The 25,754-nt window shown below is 35.9% G+C and overlaps 1 protein-coding gene across 1 annotated transcript in view; it reads left to right on the top strand.

Annotated features, from left to right (window-relative positions):
• The window catches only part of CTNNA3 (catenin alpha 3), a 1,449,816-nt gene that overhangs the window by 743,604 nt on the left and 680,458 nt on the right, over positions 1–25,754 (top strand). The window contains exon 9 of the mRNA XM_045568380.1: positions 6,873–7,025. Within this exon, the coding sequence (XP_045424336.1) occupies positions 6,873–7,025 (153 nt within the window). The remainder of the gene's footprint in view (positions 1–6,872; positions 7,026–25,754) is intronic.

Below are 25,754 nucleotides of genomic sequence, written 5' to 3'. Positions count from 1 at the left end.
TACATTGGCTGGGGTTCAGCAGGGCCATTTCTGTAGTATTTCCACTTGTACTTTCCCACATAGCGGCAGTCACATGGTACCTGTGGCTGGGTTCAGGGCTTGATGTTTGGACCTCAGTGCTTCTTCCCATTCCCTCTCTCCATGTGGAATCTGTTCTTTTATAGCCCTTCTACATGGCTTCTCTCTCTAGTAGGGTAGCCTGGATTTCTTACATGATGGTTCGAGGTGCCAAGAAAGGAGAGATGGAAGCTGCCAGGCCTTCTTAATGCCTGAGCTCCAAAGTCATGGAATATTGTTTCTTCCACATTCTGTAGGTCAAAACAGTCATAAACCCTGCTCTTGGTCAACAGGAGCAGGTCGAAGCTTTATCTCTTGTAGAAGAAGTGGTATGTGTGTACAGGAAGGGGTGGAATTGTTAGGAGCCATCTTTGGACCCAGCCATGATCTTCAGTGTTGGTGAGGTTAGGTGCTGTGTTTCTTTCTCATCTTCATCTGCTCTCCCTCCAGTACTTCATTTTCTCATCCTGATGTTTATACTTTTGGTAATAATAAAAACGACATGTTATCTCCATTTCTGCTTATTTTTCAAAGTTTATCTAACAATTTGTTTTAAACAACTTACATATACTCTTTTTTTTTTTTTTTTTTTTTGAGACAGAGTCTCACTCTGTTGCCCAGGCTAGAGTGAGTGCCATGGCTTCAGCCTAGCTCACAGCAATCTCAAACTCCTGGGCTCAAGCAATCCTTCTGCCTCAGCCTCCCGAGTAGCTGGGACTACAGGCATGCGCCACCATGCCTGGCTAATTTTTTCTATATATATTTTTAGCTGTCCATATAATTTCTTTCTATTTTTAGTAGAGATGGGGTCTCGTTCTTGCTCAGGCTGGTCTCGAACTCCTGAGCTCAAACAATCCACCGGCCTTGGCCTCCCAGAGTGCTAGGATTACAGGCGTGAGCCACTGTGCCCGGCCTACATATACTCTTTCTCATAGGAAAGAGAAAGCCTTACCGTTAAAATATTTTTCTTAGGGGTATTTAATGTTCATTTTTTTCTCTAGAACAGGTTTTATTTGTTTGTTTTTAGTAAAAAGAAAAAAAATATGCACAGTCCCTCTTCCTGCCCATTCATCCTTATCCTCTTTCTTAACCATGGCTTTTCCATCAGTAACACAGAAGCATTTTAGCTTTGGTTCAATGGATGATTAGATTTCTTCCTTGAGGAATGACATAGATTGCTTAGAAATATCTGAGGAGAAGCAAATTACAGATTTAGGGGCATCAATTGGGAATGTTCTAGATGGTGTCAGAGTATTTATTTGTTCCAACTTTCTTGCTCTGTGACTTTCTTGCCTATTTTACTAGAGAACAAAGATAGATGTCCTTGGCATAGTGTTCTAGGTTCTCTGTGACTTGGCCATGACATAATCCCCATTATTCTTAATGTTCCTTCTCCTTCAGCTCTCCTCCATTTCTCCTCCTCATCAAACCAAGACATTAACCTGTTCTCTGATTAAAGAGTCTACTATTCACCAAAATTTCCATTGCCTCCTCTCAAACCCACTTGCATCATTGTATATGTGGATTGTTCAGCTTGGTGCCTTCTCCACTCACTCCCCTTATACTCCCCACCCATCCCCTAATCAACTAAATTCAAGACTAGTATAAATGCTACTTATTCAATGAAATCTATGTTATTTTCACTAGCTAAAACTAGTCTTTTTCTTCCAGGAGCATTTATAGCATGTGTACTTCTATTAGAGCAGTGATCATATTCTGCTTGTATTTTGTTTCTTTCTTTCTTTTTTAAAAATTTTATTTCAGAATATTCCAGGGGTACAAATGTTTTGGTTACATAAATTGCTTTTGTACCATTTGAGTCAAAGTTACAAGTGTGCCCATCACCCAGATAGTGTGCATTGTACCTGTTAGGTGTGAATTTACCCATCCCCTTCTCCCCCATCTCGTCTGCCTGATTGAGTCAACATACCGAACATCACCAGCTAACCAGTAGAGCCACAGTTCTAGCCCCAGTCCATTCAATCCCAGCCCATGTTTGTAACCATCATACCAGGAGCCAAGGACAATGGCCTATTCACTTTCAGAAACCCTGCTGCCTAATCCACTGATTTTACCATCATAAATTCTTTTCTTCCTTATTGCTTATTTTATAAGCTTTTTATAAATTTAAACTTTCTTCTTCCTTTCACCTCTTTTCCCATCATTCTTTTGAAAAATTGCATACTTAATGGCATTCTCTCAATGAAAAGAGGAAGATTTTTAAACATCCTTTATTAAAAAATTTAAAAAATGAAATATATTTCATTTGTATTATGCAGAATGAAACTTACATTTGATTTCACTAAAGGCAGGTTAAAATTTTTATTTGTGTATATTAAGAAAACAATTTTCTTTTATTTCATAAATGCCAAAATAAGAATGAGGTATGTCAAATAAAAAAGATTCTGATAAAAACAAAACAAATAAACAATTTGATTGATCCTTTAGTTGCTAAGTTGCTGAATTGCTAGATCCACCTCTCTTCCATGTTGGTAGTACCAGCACAACACTCAAAAAAAAAAAAAAATGTTGGCTCTTATATGGCCTAATCATCATTCTCATTATCAAATATTAAGTATTTGATACTTAATATAACAGGATACACATTTCATTAAATTGAAATAATAGGTATAAACTGAATTAATTATTAGTTAACTTATTCCTACCAGTCAACTAAGCTGTGAAAATCATATTTTGCTATTTGACTTAAAATTAAAATGGCATTATTATACACAAATATACTTTTCTAGTTCTTTGAGGATGATTCTTTTCTAAAAACACTTTCTTCTCTTTCCATTCCTCTTCTCACAATTTCATTCTTTCTATTTCTTTATTTGGTGGTGTGGTGGTAGGGGCTTTTTTAGAGTTTTCACATAGGGCTTTCACTTTTTGGGTTTCAATTATAGAGAAATATATTATTTTATTTGAGATCCCAAACCACTTACATCGGTGGGAAATAGAAAAATTGATGTCTCAAGGCCTTTTATTAAACTGTAGTGAGAAAGATGGAAAGTGCCTTGGTTTGGTTTTATTCTGACATCTTTCATATCTGGCCACAAACAGATATTTATTGAAAATACATACTTCTAACTCCTATTGGACTCCCAGTAACTTCAGATTTTAGTGCTGTGGCTTCTGTTTCCACATTGGAATGTTGAATCCTTCCTTAAACTTTTTTGTATATCACGCAAGTAAAAGAAATGCATTATGCCAAGGGGTAGGAAAATAATATGGAAATAAATAAGAAAGAGGCTACTTAAGTAGTATACACAGGTATACATGTCTGTGCAATCTATTGAAAAAATATTTATATGAATATGTCAGAACAAGTAAAGAAAATTGCTTAGCACAACATTCTAATCCTTCTACATCTTGTCCCTATCTGCATTTCTAATCCTGTCTCATAATAATTCCTCTTTCACATTCAGTGTAATTAAGGGCATGACAGAACCAAACCCAGTGGTGTACAGAGAAGTAGCCGAGTATAATCAATAATGAGTAGTTTATGAGTTTGGAGTCTGAATCTTAATGACCAAACATTAACACCAAACAAAGGTGCCTGTTTTAGATGCATTTTCCTGAAAGCAGAGCCTAAGACTGGGGCCTTAGTGCGGGTAGTTTATTTGGGAGGGTATTCCCAGGAGCAAGTGTGAGAGAAAGTGAAAAGTGACACAGGGAAAGAGGACATGATATGCTGTTGAGGTTGCTGCTATAGGCAACAGGAGCTTGAGGATCTCTCAGGACCAGCAGAATGTCTCCCAGAATTATCTGACCAATGGATAGAGGCTGGGAATTTTATTCAGTAGCTCCCATTCCCATTGGTCAAGGTTTGCTCCCAGTGGTGGGAACTCTCCAGAACTTCCAGGCTGTGTTTGTGTTTAGGCTGAGAACCTCACAGAGACTCGGAACAGCCCCTGAGACAGAATAACAAAAACAAGCATGGGATGCACACAAGAGGCATGGAATGTCTTCAGAGGACACGGAATTGTTCCCCACAACAACATCTGGAATTAAAGCTAGGTCTAGAGGATGAGATGCTGCCTACCAAAAGCCTATAACATGGTCCATAATCTTAGTTCTGACTGTGAAGATAAAAGATCAGGAATTGGTAAGTCAGGCAGAAACTAGTGAGGAAATTATAGGTAAATTGATGTAATTACGCTGTTTGTTATTTACATGGGTTAAGATGCTTTCAGTGAGAAAGATACCTTCCTGCCTCGGACTATGTGCTATCTTTTAAAGGTTTCATTCAGTCTAACACAAGTCACCAATTTCTGGCCATTTTCTTCTGTCGTGAAACAAAAAGATTACAAAGATTGGCACAATGTGAGACAGTTTTTTTCATCTCTCATTCTTGCTTTGGTGATAAATCAATATATATTTTTTGAAAAGCACAAGAAGGGAATCTGACTTTTTGGATATAGTTGAAGATGGGAACTTATATCAAAGTCTTTTATGTGAAAAACCATCCCTCTTTAAACATGTGTCTTAAGGTAGCAAATAGCAAGTCTCGCTTCTTCATGTCACAAATGACTAGAAACGGGAGTTTATACTCATTATCTTCACCTCCTTATCTCCCATTCACTTTTCAAACCATAGCAATAGGACTCTTACTGACACTTTTCTGCTAAAACTGTTATTACTCAGTTCATCAATAACTTATTAGTAGTCAACCCAATGGACAAGTCACAGTCTTTTTTTTTTTTTTCAATTTAACTTCTCTTTAAAATTTGACTCTGAAGCCTATTCTCTTCTTGAAATATATACATATTTTTGCTTTCAGTCTCCTGGTTTTCCTATATTGTATTATTTAATGACTCTCACTACTCCACCAGATTATAAGGGACCATGCATTTTTATCTGGACATATCTTACAATGCCTTACTCTTGGTAGAAAAATGAGGAAATAGTGTTCAGAAATATTTGTCAAATTGAATGACATCAAAAACAGAAGAGAAGATTCAACAAGTCCATGATGTGACTATTGTAATTATATTCGGTAGGATAACTACATTTGGAGAGCATTGACACAGAGATTTATCTGAAAGTTTGTTTACTTGTTGGTCATTTGTTCTCTTTGTTTCTTGGCCATTATCTCAGTCGCTTCTTAGGTCCTACTCTTTCATCTACCTGACTCCCACAAATGGTAATGTTTCCTAAGATTTTATTTTTGGATATCCTCACTGTGTGTCTTACTCTGTATGGTCCTATCCACCTCCCTCAGCTTGATTTTCCTCTCATGTGCTGGCTCTTAATGGTATATCTCTAGGGCAGATCTCCTTTCAGCTCTCCTTCTGCATATCCCAGTTACAGATGAAAGAAGAAAACGATAGAAGGCAGGGGTGGTCATTGAAAAGTGTTCATCCTCTGACAGAGTCCTTCTACCTTTCTCTTATGTATCTGAAACTTATACAACTTGTAGTTCCCAGCTCAAATGCTAACTTGTACACTCTTGCCTGACTTCCCTAGGCCACTTCCTATAGACAGCAAACAAATTATTCATTCACTTAACGGTCTTCCTTAATTCACTTAAGGTCTTTCCCTTGTCTTGTAACACCTTTAGCATTCTATGCTCTGTGTTAATAAGTTCTCAGTAAATATTAATTAATTACCATTAATGATTCACTTTTCTACATGCTAAGCAGACTCCTTCCTTGGGGATTTTTCTATAGCCTTTGTGAAATTGTTAGTAGCCAAAAAATTCCATAGCTCTTCTGAGCAAGCTCTCCCATCTAGGACAGAGATATTTTTCTCCTAGAAACCTATAATTATTATGGATTTATAATTCTGTGATTATTATAGGAAGACAACACTTTTTTAAAGCAGGTCTATCATTCAGACCCATGAAAATATGTTACTACTCATTCTCACATAATCTAAAACTAGGCTAAATGTCTATTGGATTAAAAATACCCTAAAATATAACTTTCACAGAAGGCAAATTGCATTTTCCTGTCTGATAACTATTTATCTTTTTGTTTTATTGTATAAAGGTTATGAAACTAAATGAGGGGGTTGACCCAAAATCCCTGGGCCCATTCATAGTCATTGACATTGTTAATGAAACATTTCTGGGTATTATGATCCATAAAGTCTCAATATTATATAAATACAATGAGTTAATTTTTCAATGCAATTTTACATCTCAGAAAATATCTGAATAGAGTAATTGCCTGCTTGTCATTTATAAGCTTACATGTAATCTAATTTAAAAGAACTAATCGTAGCAGAATGTTATAGTTGTTTAATAATTTAAAGTGTGAGGGCAAGAACAATTAATGCAAATGGGGAAAATTGGACATCAAACTCATTTATTATTCTTCTTGCTCTATTAATCTGTTATCAACTGGCATAATCTAACTTGGTTTAATTACCATGAAGTCTACAATTTAGCTAATCAAAATTTATCATCAGTTCCTTTAACAAGGTAGAAAACATTTTATAATTTCTAATTATGAAAATACAAGATGTACAATGTTATTTGTACACATGCATAAACATTCTAGTAGTACAATTTCTTTGAGAAAGAAAGAGTATTAGCATTTTAATGTGACTTCTGGGTTAAGTACAATTTTTAAGAAAAAATAGTTACTTTTGAGAGCAAGGGAACTATTGCTAGATGATTTTTTTCCCAGATATTTTATTTGTTTTAGTTTCTTAAGGTACATTAAAGTATAGTCTTAAATATAAGCATTTTAGAGATTGTACAAAAAATGTATCAAATGAATTTTGTAACCACTGAGATTGCAAGAATAGGAAATAATATGAACTATTTCCTGAGTAATAAAAGCCCTGAATTTTTTATTTCTTTTCAGCTCCGCAAGGCTATTATAGATCATGTGTCAGACTCTTTCTTGGATACGACAGTCCCACTTTTGGTTCTCATTGAAGCCGCTAAGAATGGCCGAGAAAAGGAAATAAAAGAATATGCTGCGATATTTCATGAACATACCAGCAGGCTAGTAGAGGTAAGCATGCTAGAACTGTAACTACTTTAAATCTATAAGAATGAAGCTCCCATTCCCCATTTAGAGTTGATCTGTACTCAAATAAGAATTTTTGATAACATATTACCAATGCAGCAGAATTGAATCAAGGTAATATGAAGGTGTATATGTCAAATAGTATGTAAACCAACCCACATTGGCTTACAAAAGAAGCAATTTACTTAGAAAGAGCTGTAAGACTATGAACAGGATTGGGTTCTTAAAAAATACATATTTTATCAGAACTACACAAAAGAACTGGCTAAATGCTGATACTTTGTTTTATCTTTATAAATATTTTCTTCTCATTCTAACTTAAAAGTATCAAATACTTGATCTCATGCTATTTTATTGTTTCTCTACCATCTTCTCATGGCTGTATTACTCCTCAAGTCTTTCAAATCATATTCAACTATGTAACATGACTATAGAATAAGAATGTATAAAAGTAGAGAGACCCAGGAATAATTAAGTAGGGGTAATGGATTGGCTCATGTCCCAGTGGGGGCAAAAGGAGAGGATAAAACTATAATTCACTCTGTTTGGACACTGATGACAGGGGAATGCTCCATGATTTGGGGAGGAGGGTGGCATATTGGTGAATCTCCATGAAGTACTAGGGGATTCCCAGGAGAGAGAGAAGGCAACCTTTTGTATTATGGACATCAATAACCCAGCTATAGTATAAGAGAGAGCTTTAATGAAAGAATTTCTACCACACATAAGATGACAGTACTCACAAGGCCAGGGACCAGGAGCAAGAAGGGGGAAATGTGATTGACCACATCCATGGACCTGAACTGATATTCAGCTGGCACTCATTAGGATGGCTACACCAGTTGTTTATGGCTGCTGTCTATCCTGATTGTCAGTGCCCACACCATCCTGGTTATTAAATTTTTTTGACTACCACACCCTCCCATACCAGCCATGAATTCTGTGGTGAAACATGCTTTGTTGGCCCAAATGCTTGTAAAACTTGTGAGTGAAAAATAATCACCCTGTGAATTAGAATGACAGAATTTGATATAACATCTACTAAAAAAGATCTTTCCTAACATCTTTAATGTGAATCCACTGGAAAGGAGGTTTCCAGTGTAGCTGCCATATCCACTATAAACTCTCCTTCTGGATCCTAATCTCAACAACTAGAAAATGAAAGGAGTGGAGGAATACATGATTACTAAGATTATTTTAGCTCTAAAACTACCCCATCTTCAACTTCAAAATCTCCTTTGAAGTTCCCAAGAATTCTGTGAGATAGGGCAAGTGTTACAATCCCAATTAAATTTATATGAAAATAAAGGTACAAAACCCAAACCAGGTTAATTAGAGTCAAAGCTGATTTCCAGGATTGCCATTTTTAATTAATTAATTCAATTATTTATTCTGTGTCTAGTTTTATTTATTCCTTCATGTACCCATTTCTCAAATATTTATTAACTCTACCCACAAGACAATGTTAAAAGTAAGAGGGCAGCAATGGGAACAGGTTGTAAAAGTCAAATAAGTAAGCATAATCCCTGACAGTCATAAAAGTTTTATGAAAAATGAGTTCTGTAAGGTGAAGGAACACCAAATTATGAAAACAACTTTTTAAATCAAATCCTCTGAAAATAAAACTTGGTTTCTGCTAATGAAATTACATCCTTATTTCTATCTCTCAGTTTAGTGTTTCTATGAATAAGGGCACTTTGGTCAAATAATTTTAGGAAAAAAGTCCTATTTTGGCTCTGCTTGGAGATTTTACATTCTTTAATTTAATTTAAGCTGGAGTTTTTCCAATTCGGTTTACCTTTCTTTCATGACATATTACTAAGGTGCTACCCTAAAGGAACACTTGGGAATGTTACCTTCATATATGACCAAATGATGGTTTACTATTATGTAGAGAGAGCTCTAAGAATTTGCTTTCAATGTTTAAGGATTTTGAAAATTCTGCATTCCATGTGAATGTTGAAAGAATAAAGGCTTTTAGGATTATGAACTACTGGGAGACCGAGAATGGTTCTTATTTAACTTTGTGTGTTCCCTTTATGATGACATTATGAAAGGCTTGGAGTGATATCTGAGTTCTGGTTCTCACTTTGTATTACTTAGAAGCTTTAGTCTCAGTAGTTCCCAACCCCTGGTCCACAGACTGGTACCAGTCCGTGGCATTTTAGTGATCGGGCCTCTCCCCGTCCCCCACCCCCCACTACCACCACCGGCCGTGGAAAAATTGTCTTCTATGAAACCAGTCCCTCGTGCCAATAATGTTGGGAACCGATGGTCTAAGTCACGTTCAGTTCCAGTGGGCTTTTACTGTGTAACAACGCATGCTCACACTTAGAGGCTTAACACAATTACTTGTTGACTCTCACTAATCTACGAGATGACTAAGCAGAGCTGGGCAATTTTTGCTTAAGGTTTCTCCTGTGATTGTTGTCAAATATTGGCTGAAGATATGGCCTGCTGGAGGTTTGCCTAGGATGAACATACTACTTGGCACATGCATGACTGGAAGTGCATGCTAACTGTCAGCTGGGGGCTTGGCTGTGGTTGTTGGCTGGAGCACCAGTACCTGGTCTCTCCATGTAGCTTCAGCTCCTCACAGCATAGCTATTGGCTTCAGACAGGAGAAGTCTCTAAAGCAAGCAAGAAACAGGAAGGAGAAGCTGCCATTCTCTTAAGGCTTGAGCCCAGAAATTGGCAAAATGCTATTGGTCAAAGCAATTATAGAGCCTTCCCAGATACAAGGAGAAGCGAGCAGTGAGATTCCGCTTCTTAATGGAAGGAATAGCAAAGTATTTGTGGTCACTATACTTCTCAGGGCTTTATCTGTAAAATGAAGTTTAGACAAGATCATTCCCAGTTTCTTAAATTCTGTGATCCAACAGATATTTTTTCAATTGAGGGACATCTAGTTTCCAAAGAGATACAAAAACAGGAAAAAATCAAAATGGTTTTTAAGTATACTGCTTGCATATTAGGTTTTTTCTTTCCTCTCTCTATGTATGTATGTGTGTATATATATATGTATATATATATACATATATATATACAGAGAGAGAGAGAGAGAGAAGGAAAAGAGTGCTGAGTACTGCATTTATCTTCCAGGAAATTTTTTTTTTTGAAAGGAGCTATCTTAACCAAAGCAACAGAGAAAAATCATCATTAATTTACTGCAAACATTGAGACAGAAGTGTCTATGACAGAGTCCTGGGAAATAAGATAACTTAAATATATCAGTTTCAGAGGACAATATGAGTTCTCCTTATAACCTTGTATAGATTGTTTACCAATCCCCCACTTCCTCGCCTCCCTATATTTCCCCTCCACAGACATGCACACATACCCATCTCATTCTCAAGCTGGGTAATTTGACATAGCAGGGTAGAAAGTCTTAGATTCTAAATGACTTCAAGAAAAAGCTATTTTCAGCATGTCTCGGTTTTGATACCTCAACCATGTTTGTCTGAGAAATCTAAAATCAGTGAACTTGCTGAAGACTTAAATGGGAAAAAAAGTCCATTTTTAAAGAGATCCTATCAGATCTTTGAAGAAAAACTCCATGCTGTTAAGGGAACTTTTTAAATAATGATTAACTTGTAACTTTATAAAAAGATAGTAAAAAGTGGAACTAAACATGAAATAAAAAGAATGAGGTGTTAATTCTGTGAGTAATAATTAGAAAACACAAAGGATTTGGTGAATTGGAGGAAAGAAATGAGAATGAAGAGCCGAGAGGCCGATAAATTGGATCTGAAATCCTGTACTCTGGTGGAGTCACATCTGAGGTTTCCTGCTATATTATTATGTAGTTGGTATAAAATGATCATGGGTGAAATGATGGTTATAAAACCCTGGGTAGTGCTAGTAACTAGAGAACCTTTGTGACTAATTTTATCCCTGTTATGCTGAACTGAGTAACTATTATTATGTAAAGCTTTTCCTACTTTGAGCATCTAAGTTACTTTGTTGGATCCACGGAGCCACAGTGGAGAATGAAAGTAAAGAATCAAGAGGTTGGCATTTTAAAAGTCGTCTTAATATAAGTAATTAGTAATTAATGATAAATGTGCTCATTGAATTATGCTTCTCAGTACTTTGATCTCACCCTGATCGTGACTTAGGGCACCATTAACTCTACTGGCTTCCACCAATAATATCTATTGAATAGGAAGTTAAAAATATGAATTCTATCTTAAAAATAAAAATATTCAGTAATTCTAGAGAGTGAGGATTTTGTCTTTTATTGCTTTGCATCTCCTCTGATAGCAAAGGCTACGCAGCTAGTGCTCAATAAATCCATATTGAATGAAAGAAAACATTTATAACACCAACTCAATTCTCTTTCTGTCTAAAAAGTTGACTTTGGGGATTCTAGTAATTGGACTTGAGGTGCATGTCTGGGCCTAGTTATTAAGCAGAATACCTCCCTACTGTACTGCATATGGGTACTTCGAAATAGTCCTTCACAGTGGTATTAGTAAATGCCATTGCTTTTAATTATCAAAAGCAGGCATTATACACCCTGCTTCAGCTCTGTCTCAGGAGTTTGTCACAATTCAATAACATCTTTAAAGCACTTTGCTACCTCAGAGATATATTTTGTCACTTGAGCATGGTAATATAACTATTATTCAGAAGAATGGTATTACATTCAATAAATGCAGTATTTTATTACTACAATGACTATTATGATAATGACTATTATTTAATATTCCTCTAAAATTAATTTTTAAAAATTTTACTCTTATTTTTGAATCATATTACAATTTGTTCTCACAAAGTCATTTTGCTACCAACTAAAACAGTGAAATCTCCAGTTTACCTCATGAATTTTGCCATATTAATTATCATTAAATATGAAAATGTTAATGATTTAGGCCTGAAAATTTTCTATGAATTAGAGAAATTTCTCTATGTGAAAAGCCAGCTTCATTGGTGCTTTGACTTACTCATCAAAAATTCATCTATCTTGATGCACCTTATTTTAGTAAGTCTCATGGAAGCCTTTCATCAAAAAGGAAAAAGTGGGTGGACATTTAATTATAATACTTCCCTACAACCTACAAAGCTGATTGTTCCCACTTGCAAAATGGCAAGCCAGATTTAGCAAAGCCCCAGTGCCAAGAGAGAAGGCTTTAGAGGGGACTCTTGCTGTTTGCAAGAAGTGCTGATTGCTATTGGCTTTACTGATTTCTTTGCTTTTTGACAGAATGCTGTTCAAGTTTCACACGTTGCTTTAATTGGTCATCTGTTATGAAATAAGGATATGTTTGATTATAAATAAATACAGCTTTTAGATTCCCATCCCATTCCTCCTCCTTCTCTCCCTCAAAAAGGAAAAAAAAAAAAGAAAAAAGAAAAAGAACAAACCCATACTTATACTGTACACAAACCAACAACTGTTCTAAGTGAGCATCTTGGCAGCTCTCCTCTTTTGGTGGGGAAGGGATGCTACAGCTAAGTCAGGAATGCTTTTGCTTATATAGAATAGAGCACACTGGTGTAGACTGCTTGCACCTTAGGTTATAAACTACTCAATATCTTAATCCTTTTGCTTTTAAAAAGACATGGCTAAACATGATCCTTAAAAACCTAATGTGAATGCACAGTGGGTTCCTTTCCATGTTTGAGAGGTTTCTTTATAAATTCTCCATATACAATCTTTGGAATATAGGAAAATGGTAGTGAATCATTTATAGAAAAGTCAGAGAGTTTCCATAATCAAGTATAGATGTTTTTAAATAGACTATTAGTGTTTTGCAATTCAGATAAGGGAGAAGACTATATGGGATTATATAGTAGTTTAGGAATTCAGACTGAAATAAGCAGTAAGTTGAATCTTGAAAACTAGGCAGGGGTGGGATCTGAAAAAATAGAACCCCAAATGGAGATTACAGCATGAATAAAAGTACAATGCTCATTCCTGTGTCCTAGGGATACATTAGAAATGAAGTCTAGATAGCTAAATTGGCAGGAGCATGAGGTGGGATAGAGGCAGTTGATGAACAACCTTGAATATTTTATTGCCAAGCTAAAGAGTAGACTTCATCTTATAAAACTAGGAGTAATGGATTTAGAGATCTTGCTCCAATAGCTTCTCACCAGGGAAGGGTCTAAAGGGAAGTCATATTTTAGCAGAATCTGTGTGTGGACTGTTTTGCATCTGGATATAAAAATTTCCAAATCCCAATAATTGATTATAATCTCAAAAACAGATTGGCATTTTAAATGGACTGAATTTAAAACCTAATTTAAATCATACATCAAAGGAAGAGAATAAAATTAGTTTTAATAATGAAATTGGAACAGAAAGTCAAGTGCCCAGGACTTAATGGCATTAGATCTCAAGGTTGACCAATAGAAATAGAAGAAAATTATATATATAGTTTTAATTTTTCTAGTATCAACCCTAAAAATTTTTTAAAAATTAAACAGATAAAACTAATTTTAATATATTTCATTTAATTCAATATACTCAAAATACTATCATTTTAACATGTAATCAATATGAAAGCCATTAATGAAATATTTTACCTCTTTTTTGCACTAAGTCCTAGAAATATGGGGTGTATTTTGTACTTAAAACCCATTCTAATCTAGACTGGTTACATTTTAAGTGCTCAATAGCCACATTTCTGGTGGCTATGTAGTAGACAATGCAGTTATAAATAAATGATGAGCAACTTGAGGGCAGGAGTGTATTCATTCATTCATTCATTCATTCAGTAAATATGTCTTTGGTGCCTGTTGTGCACCATATACTGTACTGGATCCTGGGAATACTGTCTAGAACCTTTGATTTTTTTTCCCTAGCCTGACATATAGTAAACACCTCATTCAATAAATGCTGAACAAATTAGTGAATAAACAAATAAAGGAGAATGTCTTTTAATACTATAGAAAATATTCAAAGATGGTGAGCAACATGGTTTATTGAGTAAAGCATGAAATATGGAGAAAGACTTGGGTTTGAATCCTGGCTAGATATTCCTGGAAAAGTCACTTAATATCTCTTGGATCTGTTCTGTAAAGGAGACATTCCACTACATAACATGAAGATAATAGGATTCAGTGGGATAACACATTAAAGTACTAAATGCCACATGATGTGGATATCATAGTTCAGTGAACATTAGTCCTTCCTTTCCTCCCATTTTTTTTCCCCAAAAGTCTTATCTGAGGCACAGCGTGGTGGTTCAGACCTGTAATCCCAACACTTTGGGAGGCTGAGGCAGGAGGATCACTTCAGGCCAGTTTGAGATAAGCCTGGGCAACACAGGGAGACTCTATCTCTCTTAAATCAATTGGTCAATCACTCTCTTCTGGAAAGAGATCCACTTGAATCTCCATATACCCTGACAAACAATGAGATTTTCCTTTGAATATTTCACTTGATGAGGTAATTTTCAAATGTACTGTAGTTGTTGGACTCTTATATCCAACTTCCAAATTCAGATAAAAGTGGTTTTCAGCAACATTAAGGGGCCAAAAGTTGGCATGTACAAAATCTGCTGCTGAAATTATGTACCCAAAATTTGACATACGATTATTTGGTGTGCAAAATTTCTCTAAACCTGAAAACTTCCCAGTATTACTCTCCATGGTAATATTTGGCCAAGAATTAACAAGTAACCAATGCTAACTGACAATTAGCTGAAAATAATCCCAGGTCTAGAAACCAAACTTTATTTTAATCACCAGCCTGATCATGCAAGTTGGGGCTGATCTATTTCTTTTAATCAATTTATTATTCCAGTCAGTTAAAAAGTAGTATGATGAGTTCCTACAATGTGCTCTATAGGGGTTATACATATAGAGCCCTACTATTTAAAACCTGGTTCCATTTTTGTCTTTTCTGTTTTAAAACAAATGAGTTCTACTCCCCTGCTTAAGTGACTTAAGCAAATCACTAAATCTCTCTGGAATTCAGTTTTTTATGTATAAAAGGAAGATGGGAGATTAAAATATTATTCTCCATTCCTGGCATTCAAGGTTCTAAGAACCAGACAAGAGAGTTCTTGCATTTGTTTTATATGTGTAGGTAAGTTGATGGTGAATGGAGGAGGCTAGCTAACTAGACATATTGCCAGGAGTGGCTATTTTATGGCTTTTATAGGACAAAATAACTTTTTAAAAAATAATAAGAGAAAAACAAAGGAAGAAAATAAAGGAAAATAAATAAAACATTTAGTAATCTATACCAGTATCATGCAAAGAACTTTACACTTATGACCTCATTATATCAATGCTTATAAAGATTGAGATAAATACTATCATTACCATTTTGCTGATAAGGCAGCCCTGGCTGGGAGAAATGAAGTAACTCACCTAAAATCACTCAGCTAATAAATGGAAGAGTAGGTATCAACTCAGTTCTATCAATGCCAGAGATTAAACAGATAAAGTTAGCACAATAAATCTGGAAATAGAAAGTGAATCCAAGTTTTATATGTTTAATTTGTTGAAGAGAAGAGAAACCTTTCTGAATGCTTTTGGACAAGAGTCCTGTTATTAAGTGCATCAAGCTGCAAAAGTTCTAGGAGTTGATTGCATTTTTTTTATTCCACCTTCTCTAATTAGAGAAGCAGAAAGCCAGGAAGCACACACTTATGCCTGTAAAATCCTTCTTCATGTAGTCATTCTTTCTAACTCTTAGGTAACTGCTTAGCAGTTGCTTAGTGATTAGCTCAGGATATAAGACCTAAGTAAATAAAACCAGGCATCATCTTCCAATGAGAAAGAATAAGTAGTCCATTTGTAAGTTGATTGTTTGGAACTTGGATTATATTTTGCCTTTTAATGAGCTCTATGTATACTATTTAGCTTCCTTGCTTAATCCACAAAAGCCCTTTGAGTTTCTAATAGAAGTGAAGAATTGAAGGGCATTTTGTTAGCAGTGTTCTTCCTAACCTCAAATGGATTTAGAGGTGTCCCTTCACTCAGCCCCCACTCAGCTTTGTGTGCAGAGCATCCCTAAGGTAGAAACAAAAAATTCAAATGTCTACTGTAAGTGCACAAAGAAGTAATGAGTGAAAGAAAGGGCTCAGCTGGGTGGGCCTGTGATGAAATGAAGAGTGTACACCCAGTCCACAACCAGTCAATAATGGACTGGTTGGCCTCACTTTGGCCCCAAGTATTGCTGTGCGTGAATGCAGGCCTACTGTTGTCAGACATTCCAATTTCTTAAAAGAGCTCAGAAATATAGATTTTAATGTAAAAACCTGTTTAAGTGAAGACAGCTAAATCAATTTAAAGCAAAATTAAAAAGCATAAAACATAATCCCATCATGTGCCAGTACATAATGTCAAGGATCACTAGTTTTGCAATTTTTGCTCTAGGGTCAAGTTTTAAAAGACAAGGCTCAACAAGATGGATTTTTGTCAGAGATGTGTAGGATGTCATGTCGGTGAGAATCAAGTATTGCAGTTATGTGTTAAATACAGAAGGGGAACTTGGTTTGGGGAAGTAGGTCCCTCCCAGTTTTCTCTTCTGTAGTAATCCGCCTTGAATTAGGAGGTGAATTGAAGAGGGTTAGGAGCACAGAGTAAATCAGCTGTTTCCCCATATCCCTTCTGCTGCTCACAAGCAATATTAGGGTAGGGATTAGGAGAGAGGAAGGGGACCTTGCCAAAGAATAGTTCATATGTTTGTTAGACCTTGTTAAATCTGTAATTGTGCATACTCAGAAAATCCCTTTCATGGGAAAAGTAATTAGGCTAGGCACTTTTTTGTAAAATGGAAGTGTTCGATTTGATGCTTTTGAAGAAATGCTCCCATCACTAAAAAACAAAATCAACTTTTCTCTGCTTTCCATTGATCCTTTTGTCTAAAGCATAAGCAATATGAAGAGACAGGTATTCTAAATCACTCTGAGGTTTTTGTGAAATTATGCCTGGAGTTCCTAAAGAAACATGGAATACCCTTGAGTTTGAATTTTGTGCTTTGGATCAGACTAGTAACCGTATACTACAAATTCTCTCTCTCTCTTTGTCTCTCCCTCTTTTTTTCTCTCTAACATCTTTCTCTCAGTCTTTTACTCTAGCTATATTGGTGTAGTCAAATTATTAATCATTGTGTCACAGGAGAATATCTAAGGTTACTTTTAATTTTCCTTTGCTAGCACCATATTTAGAGTTTGTATTATGTTTGCAAAAGGTCATCTATTCCTCAAATAAATATTTTTTTAAAAACAGAAGCTGTGCTGGGTGCTCGGCATTCAATCACAGACAGGAAATATAGACTCTGCCCTCTTGGATCTCACGGTTAGGAGGAAATAAATAGAATTAAATGGCAATTGCATATGATTGTAATAAGTGATGTAATAAATGAACTACCGGGTCCTATGGGAACATCTGTAGAGATTGAGTTAGTTTCGGATAAAAACATTCCAATTTTGAGGAATTGGCTTATAAACAATGAACTGAAGAGAATTTGGGGGTTAAAAGTTAAATGAGGGAAAAGGAGATCAAGAAAAAGGGAAATTTTACATATAGAAAGAGTGGCACATTTAGACTGAGAAACAAGAGTATAGATTTCTGTTTGTAAATAAATATTTGTTTCTTTGACAGATATCCAGGAATGGGTTTGCTTAGTAATATAGCACATATATGTTTAAATTTAAAAGAAACTTCCAAACTGTTTTACAAATTGGCCAGACTATTTTGCATTCCCACTAATAATGTATGAGAATTCTAGTTGCTCTACATCCTTGCTAGTACTTGGTATTGTCCATTTTTTGTTTTCTTTTTTTCGTTTGTTATTCTTTTTTTTTTTCTTCCCCCTTGAGACAGAGTCTTACTCTATCTCCCGGGCTAGCGTGTGGTGGCGTCAGCCTAGCTCACAGCAACCTCAAACTCCCGGGCTCAGGTGATACTCCTGCCTTAGCCTCCTGAGTAGCTGGCACTACAGGTGCACACCACCACACCCAGCTAATTTTTACTATTTTTAGTAGAGAAGGGTCTCACTCTTGCTCAGGCTGGTCTTGAACTCCTGAGCTCAAGCTGATCCTCCCTCCTCGGCCTCCCAGAGTACTGGGATTACAGGTGTGAGCCACTGTGCCCAGCCAATTTTTTGGTTTATTTTCCTGCCATTTTAATATCCATGTAGCATTATCTCATTATCCTTTTAATTTGCATTTCCCTAATTACGAATGATATTGAGTATCTCTTTTATAACACATTAATGAGATGTAATTCATACATGATGGAGTTTACCCATTTAAGTTATACATTTCATTTTTTATTATGTTCATAGTTTTTATTTCAGTTTTTATTATGTTCATAGAGTTGTGCATCCATCACCACAATCAATTTTAAAACATTTTCATCTTCCCCAAACTAGACAAACACTAATCTACTTTCTGTCTCTATAGATTTTCCTATTCTGGACAATACATATAAATGGAACTATACAATATGTGGTCTTTGTGACTGGCTTTTTCACTAAGCATAATGTTTTCAAGGTTCATACATATGTAGCATATATTCATACTTCATTCCTTCTTATGGCCAATTCTGTTTCATATATATACCACATTTTAATTTTCCATTTATAAGTTGATTAATATCTGGGCTATTTCCACATTTTGGCTATGATGAATAACCTGATGAACAATTATGTATAAGTTTTCATGTAGACATATGTTTCATTTATCTTAGGTATATACCGAGGAATAGAACTGCTGGGTCATTTAAAAACTCTATGTTTACCAGTTTGAGAAACTGCCAAACTCTTTCCAATGGTTTCAGGCTGTACCATGTACATTTCCATCTGCAATGTATGAGGCCTTCCAGGATCTATGTGCCAACACTTGTTGTTATTTGCCTTAGATTATAGCCATCCTAGAGATTGTAAAGTAGTATCTTGTGGCTTTGCTGTCTATTTCTCTGATGGCTTATGATGTTAAACATATTTTCTATTTTCATGTGTCTATTGTTCATTCATATATCTTTTTTTGAGTAATATCTATTTAGATTTGTTAGATCCTTTGTCCATTTTTATATATTCTAGATATAAGTCACTTAGATATACAATTTGCAAAATTTTTCTCACATGCTGTGGGTTGTCTTTTCACTTTCTTGATGGTATCCTCTGAAGGACAAAGGTTTGACATTTTGAGGAAGTGCAATTTATCGATTTTTTTCTTTTATCACTTGTGCATTTGGTTCCATATCTAAGAAATTATTGCCCAATCCAAGGTCATAAAGATTTTTTCCTGTACTTTCATCTACAAGTTTCATACTTTTAGCTCTTACACTTAGTTTTTTGATCCACTTTTTTAAATTTCTAAATATTAACTAGCAGGATACAAGTGTTTTTGTTACAAGGATATCTTATATAATGCTTAAGTCAGGGCTTTGGTGTACCTATTGCCAGAATAAGGTTCATTTTACCCGGTAGGTAAGTTTTTATCCCATGCCAACTTTCCCACCCTTTCCCTTTCTTGGATTCTCATGTCCTTTTTATCACTCTGTGCTTGTGTACACCCATCTGTTAGCTCCCACTTATTAGTGAGAACATATGTTTGATTTTCCATTCCAGAGATACTTCACTTAGGATAGTGGTCTCCAGTTCACTCCATGTTGCTGCAAATGACATTATTTCATTCCTTTTTTTTGACTGAGAAGTACTCATGGTACATATATACACACCACATTTTCTTTATCCACTCATGAATTGAAGGGCACTTAGGTTGATTCCACATCTTTGCAATTGTGAATTGTGCTACAGTAAACATTTGGGGGTAGGTGTCTTTTTGATTAAATGACTTCATTTCCTTTGGGTAGATACCCAGTAGTGGGATGGCTGGATCGAATGGTAGGTCTACATTTACTAATATTTCTTTTAGGAATCGCCATACTGTTTTCCATAGAGTTTATACAAATTTGCAGTCCCACCAACAATGTATAGTGTTCCTTTCTCTCTGCATCCATGCCAGCATCTATTGCTTTTTGACCTTTTAATAATTACCATTCTGATAGGGGTAAGGTGATATCTTATTGTAGTTTAAATTTACATTTCCCCGATGGTTAATGAGTTGAGCATTTTTTCATATGTTTGTTGGTCATTGTCTGTCTTCTTCTGAAAATCTTCTGATCATGTCATTTGCCCACTTTTGATAAGGTTGTTTGTTTGTTTTCTTGCTGATTTATTTGAGCTCTTTGTAGATTCTGGATATAAGTTCCTTGTTGGATGTATAGTTTGTGAATATTTTCTCCAATTCTATATGTTGTCTATTCACTCTGTTGATTATTTCCTTTGCTTTGCAGAAGGTTTTTAATTTAATTAAGTCCATTTATTTATTTTTATTGTTACTATATTTGCCTTAGGGGTCCTAACCATAAATTCTTTGCCTAGGCTGATGTCTAAAAGAGTTTTTCCTATATTTCCTTCTAGAAATTTTAGAGTTTCATACCTTACATTTAAGTCTTTAATTCATCTTGAATTAATTTTTATATATGGCAAGAGACAGGGATTGTGTTTCATTTCTTCTGCATGTGGCTATCTAGTTTTCCCAGCACCATTTATTGAATAGGGCTTCCTTTCCCCAGTGTATGCTGTCTGCTTTGTTGACTATCAGTTGTTGATAGATGGTTTTACATCTATATTCTCTATTCTGTTCCGTTGGTCTGTATCTCTCCTTTTATACTAGTCCCACACTGTTTTGGTTACTATAGCCTTGTAGTATAAGTTGAAGTCAGATAATGTAATATATCTAGATTTATTCTTTTTACTTTAGATTGCTTTGGCTGTTTGGACTCATTTTCGTTCCAAATAAAGCTTGGGATTATTTTTGCTAGATCTATGAAAAATGATGCTTGTATTTTGATGTAGATTACATTGAATCTGTAAATTACTTTGGGCACTATGGACATTTTAATATTACTGATTCTACCAGTCCTTGAGAAGGGGATGTTTTTCCATTTGTTTGTGTCATCTATAATTTCTTTCATCAGTGTTTTGTAATTCTCCTTGTAGAGGTCTTTAATCTCCTTTGTTAAGTATTTTCCTAGGTGCTTTATTTTCTTTTTAGCTATTGTGAATGGTATTGAGTCCTTGATTTGTCTCTCTGCTTGATTGTTACCAACATATAGAAATGCTACTAATTTGTATACATTAATTTTGTAACCAGAGACTTTGCTGAATTTATTTATCAATTCAAGGACTCTTTTGGTGAAGTCTTTAGGGTTTTTTAAATATAAGATTATATCATCAGCAAATAGGGATAGTTTGAGCTCCTCTTTCCCAATTGGGATTCCATTTATTTCCTTCTCATACCTGATTTTTCTGGCTAGGACTTATAATACTATCTTGAATAGATGCAGTGACAGTTGGTACCCTTGTCTTGTTCCAGTTCTTAGGGGGAATGCTCTCAACTTTCCCCATTCAGTATGATGTTGGCTATGGGTTTGTCATATATGGTTTTTATAATTTGGAGATATATTTCTTTTATGTCTAGTTTGTTGAGGGTTTTTAGCATAAAAGAGTGCTGAATTTTTTTGAATGTTTTTTCTGCATCTTTTGGGATGATCATGTGGTCATTTTTGTTTCTTTTTATGTTGTGAACACATTTATTGATTTGTGTATGTTAAATAATCCTTGCATCCGTGGGATGAAATCCACTTGATCATGGTGGATTATGTTTTTGGCATGCTGTTGAATTTGATTTGCTAGTATTTTGTTGAGGGTTTTTGCTTCTATGTTCAGAAGGGATATTAGTCTGTAGTTTTTTTCTTTTGTTGTGTTCTTTCCTGGCTTTGCTATCAGGGTGATATTGGCTTCATAGAATGGGTTAGGGATGATTACCTCCTTCTTGATGTTATGGAATATATTTTGTAGGATAGGTATCAGTTCTTCTTTGTAGATCTGGTAGAATTCATCTGTGAATCTGTTTGGTCTAGGGCTTTTTTTTGTTGTCTTGGGAGATTTTTGAATTACTGCTTCGGTCTGGCTGTTTATCATTGATCTGTTCAGAGTTGCTATTTCTTCCTGATTCAGGCTTGAGAGGTTGTGTGTTTCCACAAACTTATCCATTTCCTATAGATTTTCTAGTTTGTTTGTGTAGAGGTTTTCATAGTATTCATGGATGAAATTTTGTATTTCTATGGCATCAGTTGTAATGTCTCCTTTTTATTTCTGGTTGAGATTATTTGAGTCCTTTCTCTTCTATTTCTGGTTAACCTGGCTAGCAATCTATCAATTTTGTTTATCTTTTCAAAGAACCAACATGTTGTTTCATTGATCCTTTATTTTGTTTTTTTGATTTCCATTTCATTTAGTTCTGCTCTGAGCTTTGTTATTTCTTTTCTTCTGCTTCTTGGGATTTGGTTGTTCTTTTTCTAGTTCCTTGACCTGTGACATTAAGTTGTTAATTTGTGATCTTTCTGTTTTTTTGATGTAGTCATTTAAGGCTATGAACTTTCCCTTTAGGGCTGCTTTTCTGTATCCCATAGAGTTTTCAAGTTTGTATCTCTTTGTCATTCAGTATGGGGAATGCTTTGATTTCCATCTTAATTTCATCATTGACCCAAGGATCATTCAGTAGCACGTTGTTTAATTTCCATGATTTTGTATAGAATTGAGTGTTTCTCTTGGAATTCATTTCTAGTTTTATGCCATTGCTGTCTGAGATGGTACATGATATGATTTTGATTTCTTTAATTTGCTGAGACTTATTTTGTGGCCTAAAATATGATCAATCTTAGAAAATATCCCATATGCTGATGAGAAGAATGTATATTCAGTAGTTTTTGGGTGGAATGTTCTGTAAATGTCTATGAGGCCCATTTGTTCTAGAGTCCTATTTAAATGAGGTGTTTCTTTATCCATTTTCTGCTTCAGTGATCTATCCAGTTCTGTCAGTGGACTACTGAATTCCCTGAATATTTAGATACTACTGTTTACTTCTTTGCTTAGATCTAGAAGAATTAGCTTCATGAATCTGAGATCTCCTGTGTTAGGTGCATATATATTTAGCATTATTATGCCTTCTTGTTGAATTTCTCTCTTTACCATTATATAATGACCATCTTTGTCTTTATTTTATTATCATTACTTTAAAGTCTATTTTATCTGATATGAGAATGACTACACCTGCTTACTTTTGCTTTCCATTTGCTGGAGTATTTTTTTGCACTCTATTTTTTTCCACTTGAGTCTGTGTGAGTCCTTGTGATTTAGAGTGTGTTTTGGAAATGACAAATATTTGGGTTGTGTTTTCTCATCCATTCAGCCAGTCTATGTCTTTTCAATGGGACATTTAGATCATTAACATTGAATGTTAGTGTTGAGATGTGGGATGGTGTTCTGTTCAGCTTGTTGGATAATACTTCATTGTTTCATATTCTCTCTTGTGCTATTGTTATATAAGTGCTGCAAGCTATAAATTTTGGGTGTTTTTACATTTGTTGGTATCTATTGCGCTATTGCATGTATAATGCACTTTTGAGCATTTTCTGTATGGTGGATCAGGTAGTGACAAATTCTCTTAGTGTTTGCTTGTCTTGGAAAGACTTTATATCTTCTTCATTTATGAAATTTAGTTTAGTAGGATACAAAATTCTTGGCTGGCAGTTATTTTGTTTAAGGATACTGAAGATAGGACCCCATTCCTTTTTGGCTTGTAATGTTTCTCTTGGGAAGTCTGCTGTTAGCCTGATGAGTTTTCCTTTGTACTTTCCTTGATGTTTTTTTCTCATGGCTCATAGAAGTTCCTCCTCTCTGTTGACTTTGGCCAGTCAGATGACTATCTGCCTTCGTGATTCCCTTTCTCCAATGAATCTCCCAGGTGTTCATTGAGATTTTTATATCTGGATGTCTAAATGTCTAGCAAGACCAGGGAAGTTTTTTTCAATTATCCCTTCAAATGGGTTTTCCATACCTTGTGCTTTTTCTTCTTCACCCTCAGGGATGCCTATGATTCTTATATTTGGCTGTTTTACATAATTCCATATTTCTCATAGACTTTGTTTGTTCCCCTTGAGTCTTTGTTCTTTATTTTTGATTGACTGGGTTAATTCAAAAGAGTTGTCTTCAGGCTCTGAAATTCTTTCTTCTGCTTGTTATAGTGTACTCTTAAAACTTTCTAATGTGTTGTAGTTCCCTAAATGAAATTTTCATTTACAGAAGTTCTATTTGTTTTTTTCTTAACATATCTATCTCTTTAGTAAATTTTTCATTCATTTCCTGAATAGTTTTTGTGGTTTCTTTTAGTTGGTTTTCTACTTTCTCTTGGTTTTTGTTGAGCTTCCTTACAATCTTCCTCTGTCATTTCAGTATTTTCATTTTGGTTGGGATCCATTGCTAGAGAGCTGGTGTGCTCCTTTGTGGGTGTCATTTCACTCTGATTTTTCATGCTTTGGGAGTTCTTGTGCTGTTTACTTCTCATCTGAAGCATCAGTCACTTCTTGTTTCAGATTTTCTTTTGTTTAGTTGAAGCTCCCCACCACACACACTCTTAAAGGTGTGTCAGTAGCATATGTTGCATAAGTAACTTTGGTTTTGCTTATGGGTACTATGATAGGTGTCTAGATTCTGGATGGATATACCATGGTTATGGATGTCCTTAGTGTGGTGATTTTCTCAATTTCTAGTTATTTGTGTGTTACAGTGGTGGTGTACTATGTGCATGGGCAGATTCCTTGTCTCTTGCTGACAAGAGAAGATGGAGGTCTTTAAAATCCTTTCTCTTTCCCCATCCCTGTGGTCTTCTTAACACTGTGAATTATATTAGGATGGCCAGTTTAATTTCTGAGACAGTATGTGGTACTTGTGTGTAAGAGTTAGCCACGTCCTGTGTGATTCCATCAGTAAATGCTGTAATGAGCTATGCAAGTTGTTCTCCCTGCCAGTAAGTGGTGCTTACAGGAAAGAGCCAGCTGCAATGTTGTTTTTTGGGATGTGTGACTGGGTTTTGTCTATCAGGAGAAGCACTCAAATGCCCCAGGCAGTAGGTAGAGCCCTGGAGATCCCAGGGGACTTCTTATTCTCCACAACAGCAGAGGTAGGTGAAGGAATGAGGCAAGCTGGGCCTAGGTTGTGCAAGCCTGCCTTCAGCCTTCACAAAGGTGAGCACAAGGGCTATCTTGGCAGAAAACAAGGGTCAGCTCCCAGCCTGCTGGGGAAACCCATCAAGGAGGGGCTGAAGTGGCCCCACCCAGCCAGTAAGTCTGCTTGTGGAGGCAGGGCCATGTGAGATTCACGGTTTGGCTGTCAGGAGCAGGTTTCACTCCTCTCCCCCTTCCCCTATCCCATGGTTTCCCTCTAGCATCTGCCAGTAGTCAGTAACTCAAACTGGCTCAGTTCCCCTATGGTGGTGCTATGGGCTAGGAGCTTCCCTATCTGGGATCCTACCCTGGGCTAAGAGCATGGCCTTCCTGTGCTTTTTGACTGTGTTGTGGCTGGGACCCACACTGCACACTCTTTTCAGTTCTGCCCACACAGGTTCCCTTGCCTCCTGATATTAGTTCACAAATCTCTCCTCTGTGTTCTGCAGCAACACGATGAAGTTCTGGGGGTACCTGATCTGGCATGTGGGCCTGTCCCTGGGTCCCTGAAGATTAATCCCTAACCATGCCAGGGAGTAACATGCTGGTCCCAAGTTGCCTATGGGGTACTCAAACATGTTTGATGTCCCTCCACTTTGAGTGTGTCCTGCTCTGATGGAGCAGTCGGGCAAGCAGCACTGGGAAAGGCCAGTGGGCAAGGATCTCATAGCC

Source organism: Lemur catta, chromosome 14 (assembly GCF_020740605.2).
Source record: "Lemur catta isolate mLemCat1 chromosome 14, mLemCat1.pri, whole genome shotgun sequence".
Taxonomy (NCBI): domain Eukaryota; kingdom Metazoa; phylum Chordata; class Mammalia; order Primates; family Lemuridae; genus Lemur; species Lemur catta.
This window is presented reverse-complemented; position numbering and strand designations above follow the sequence as displayed.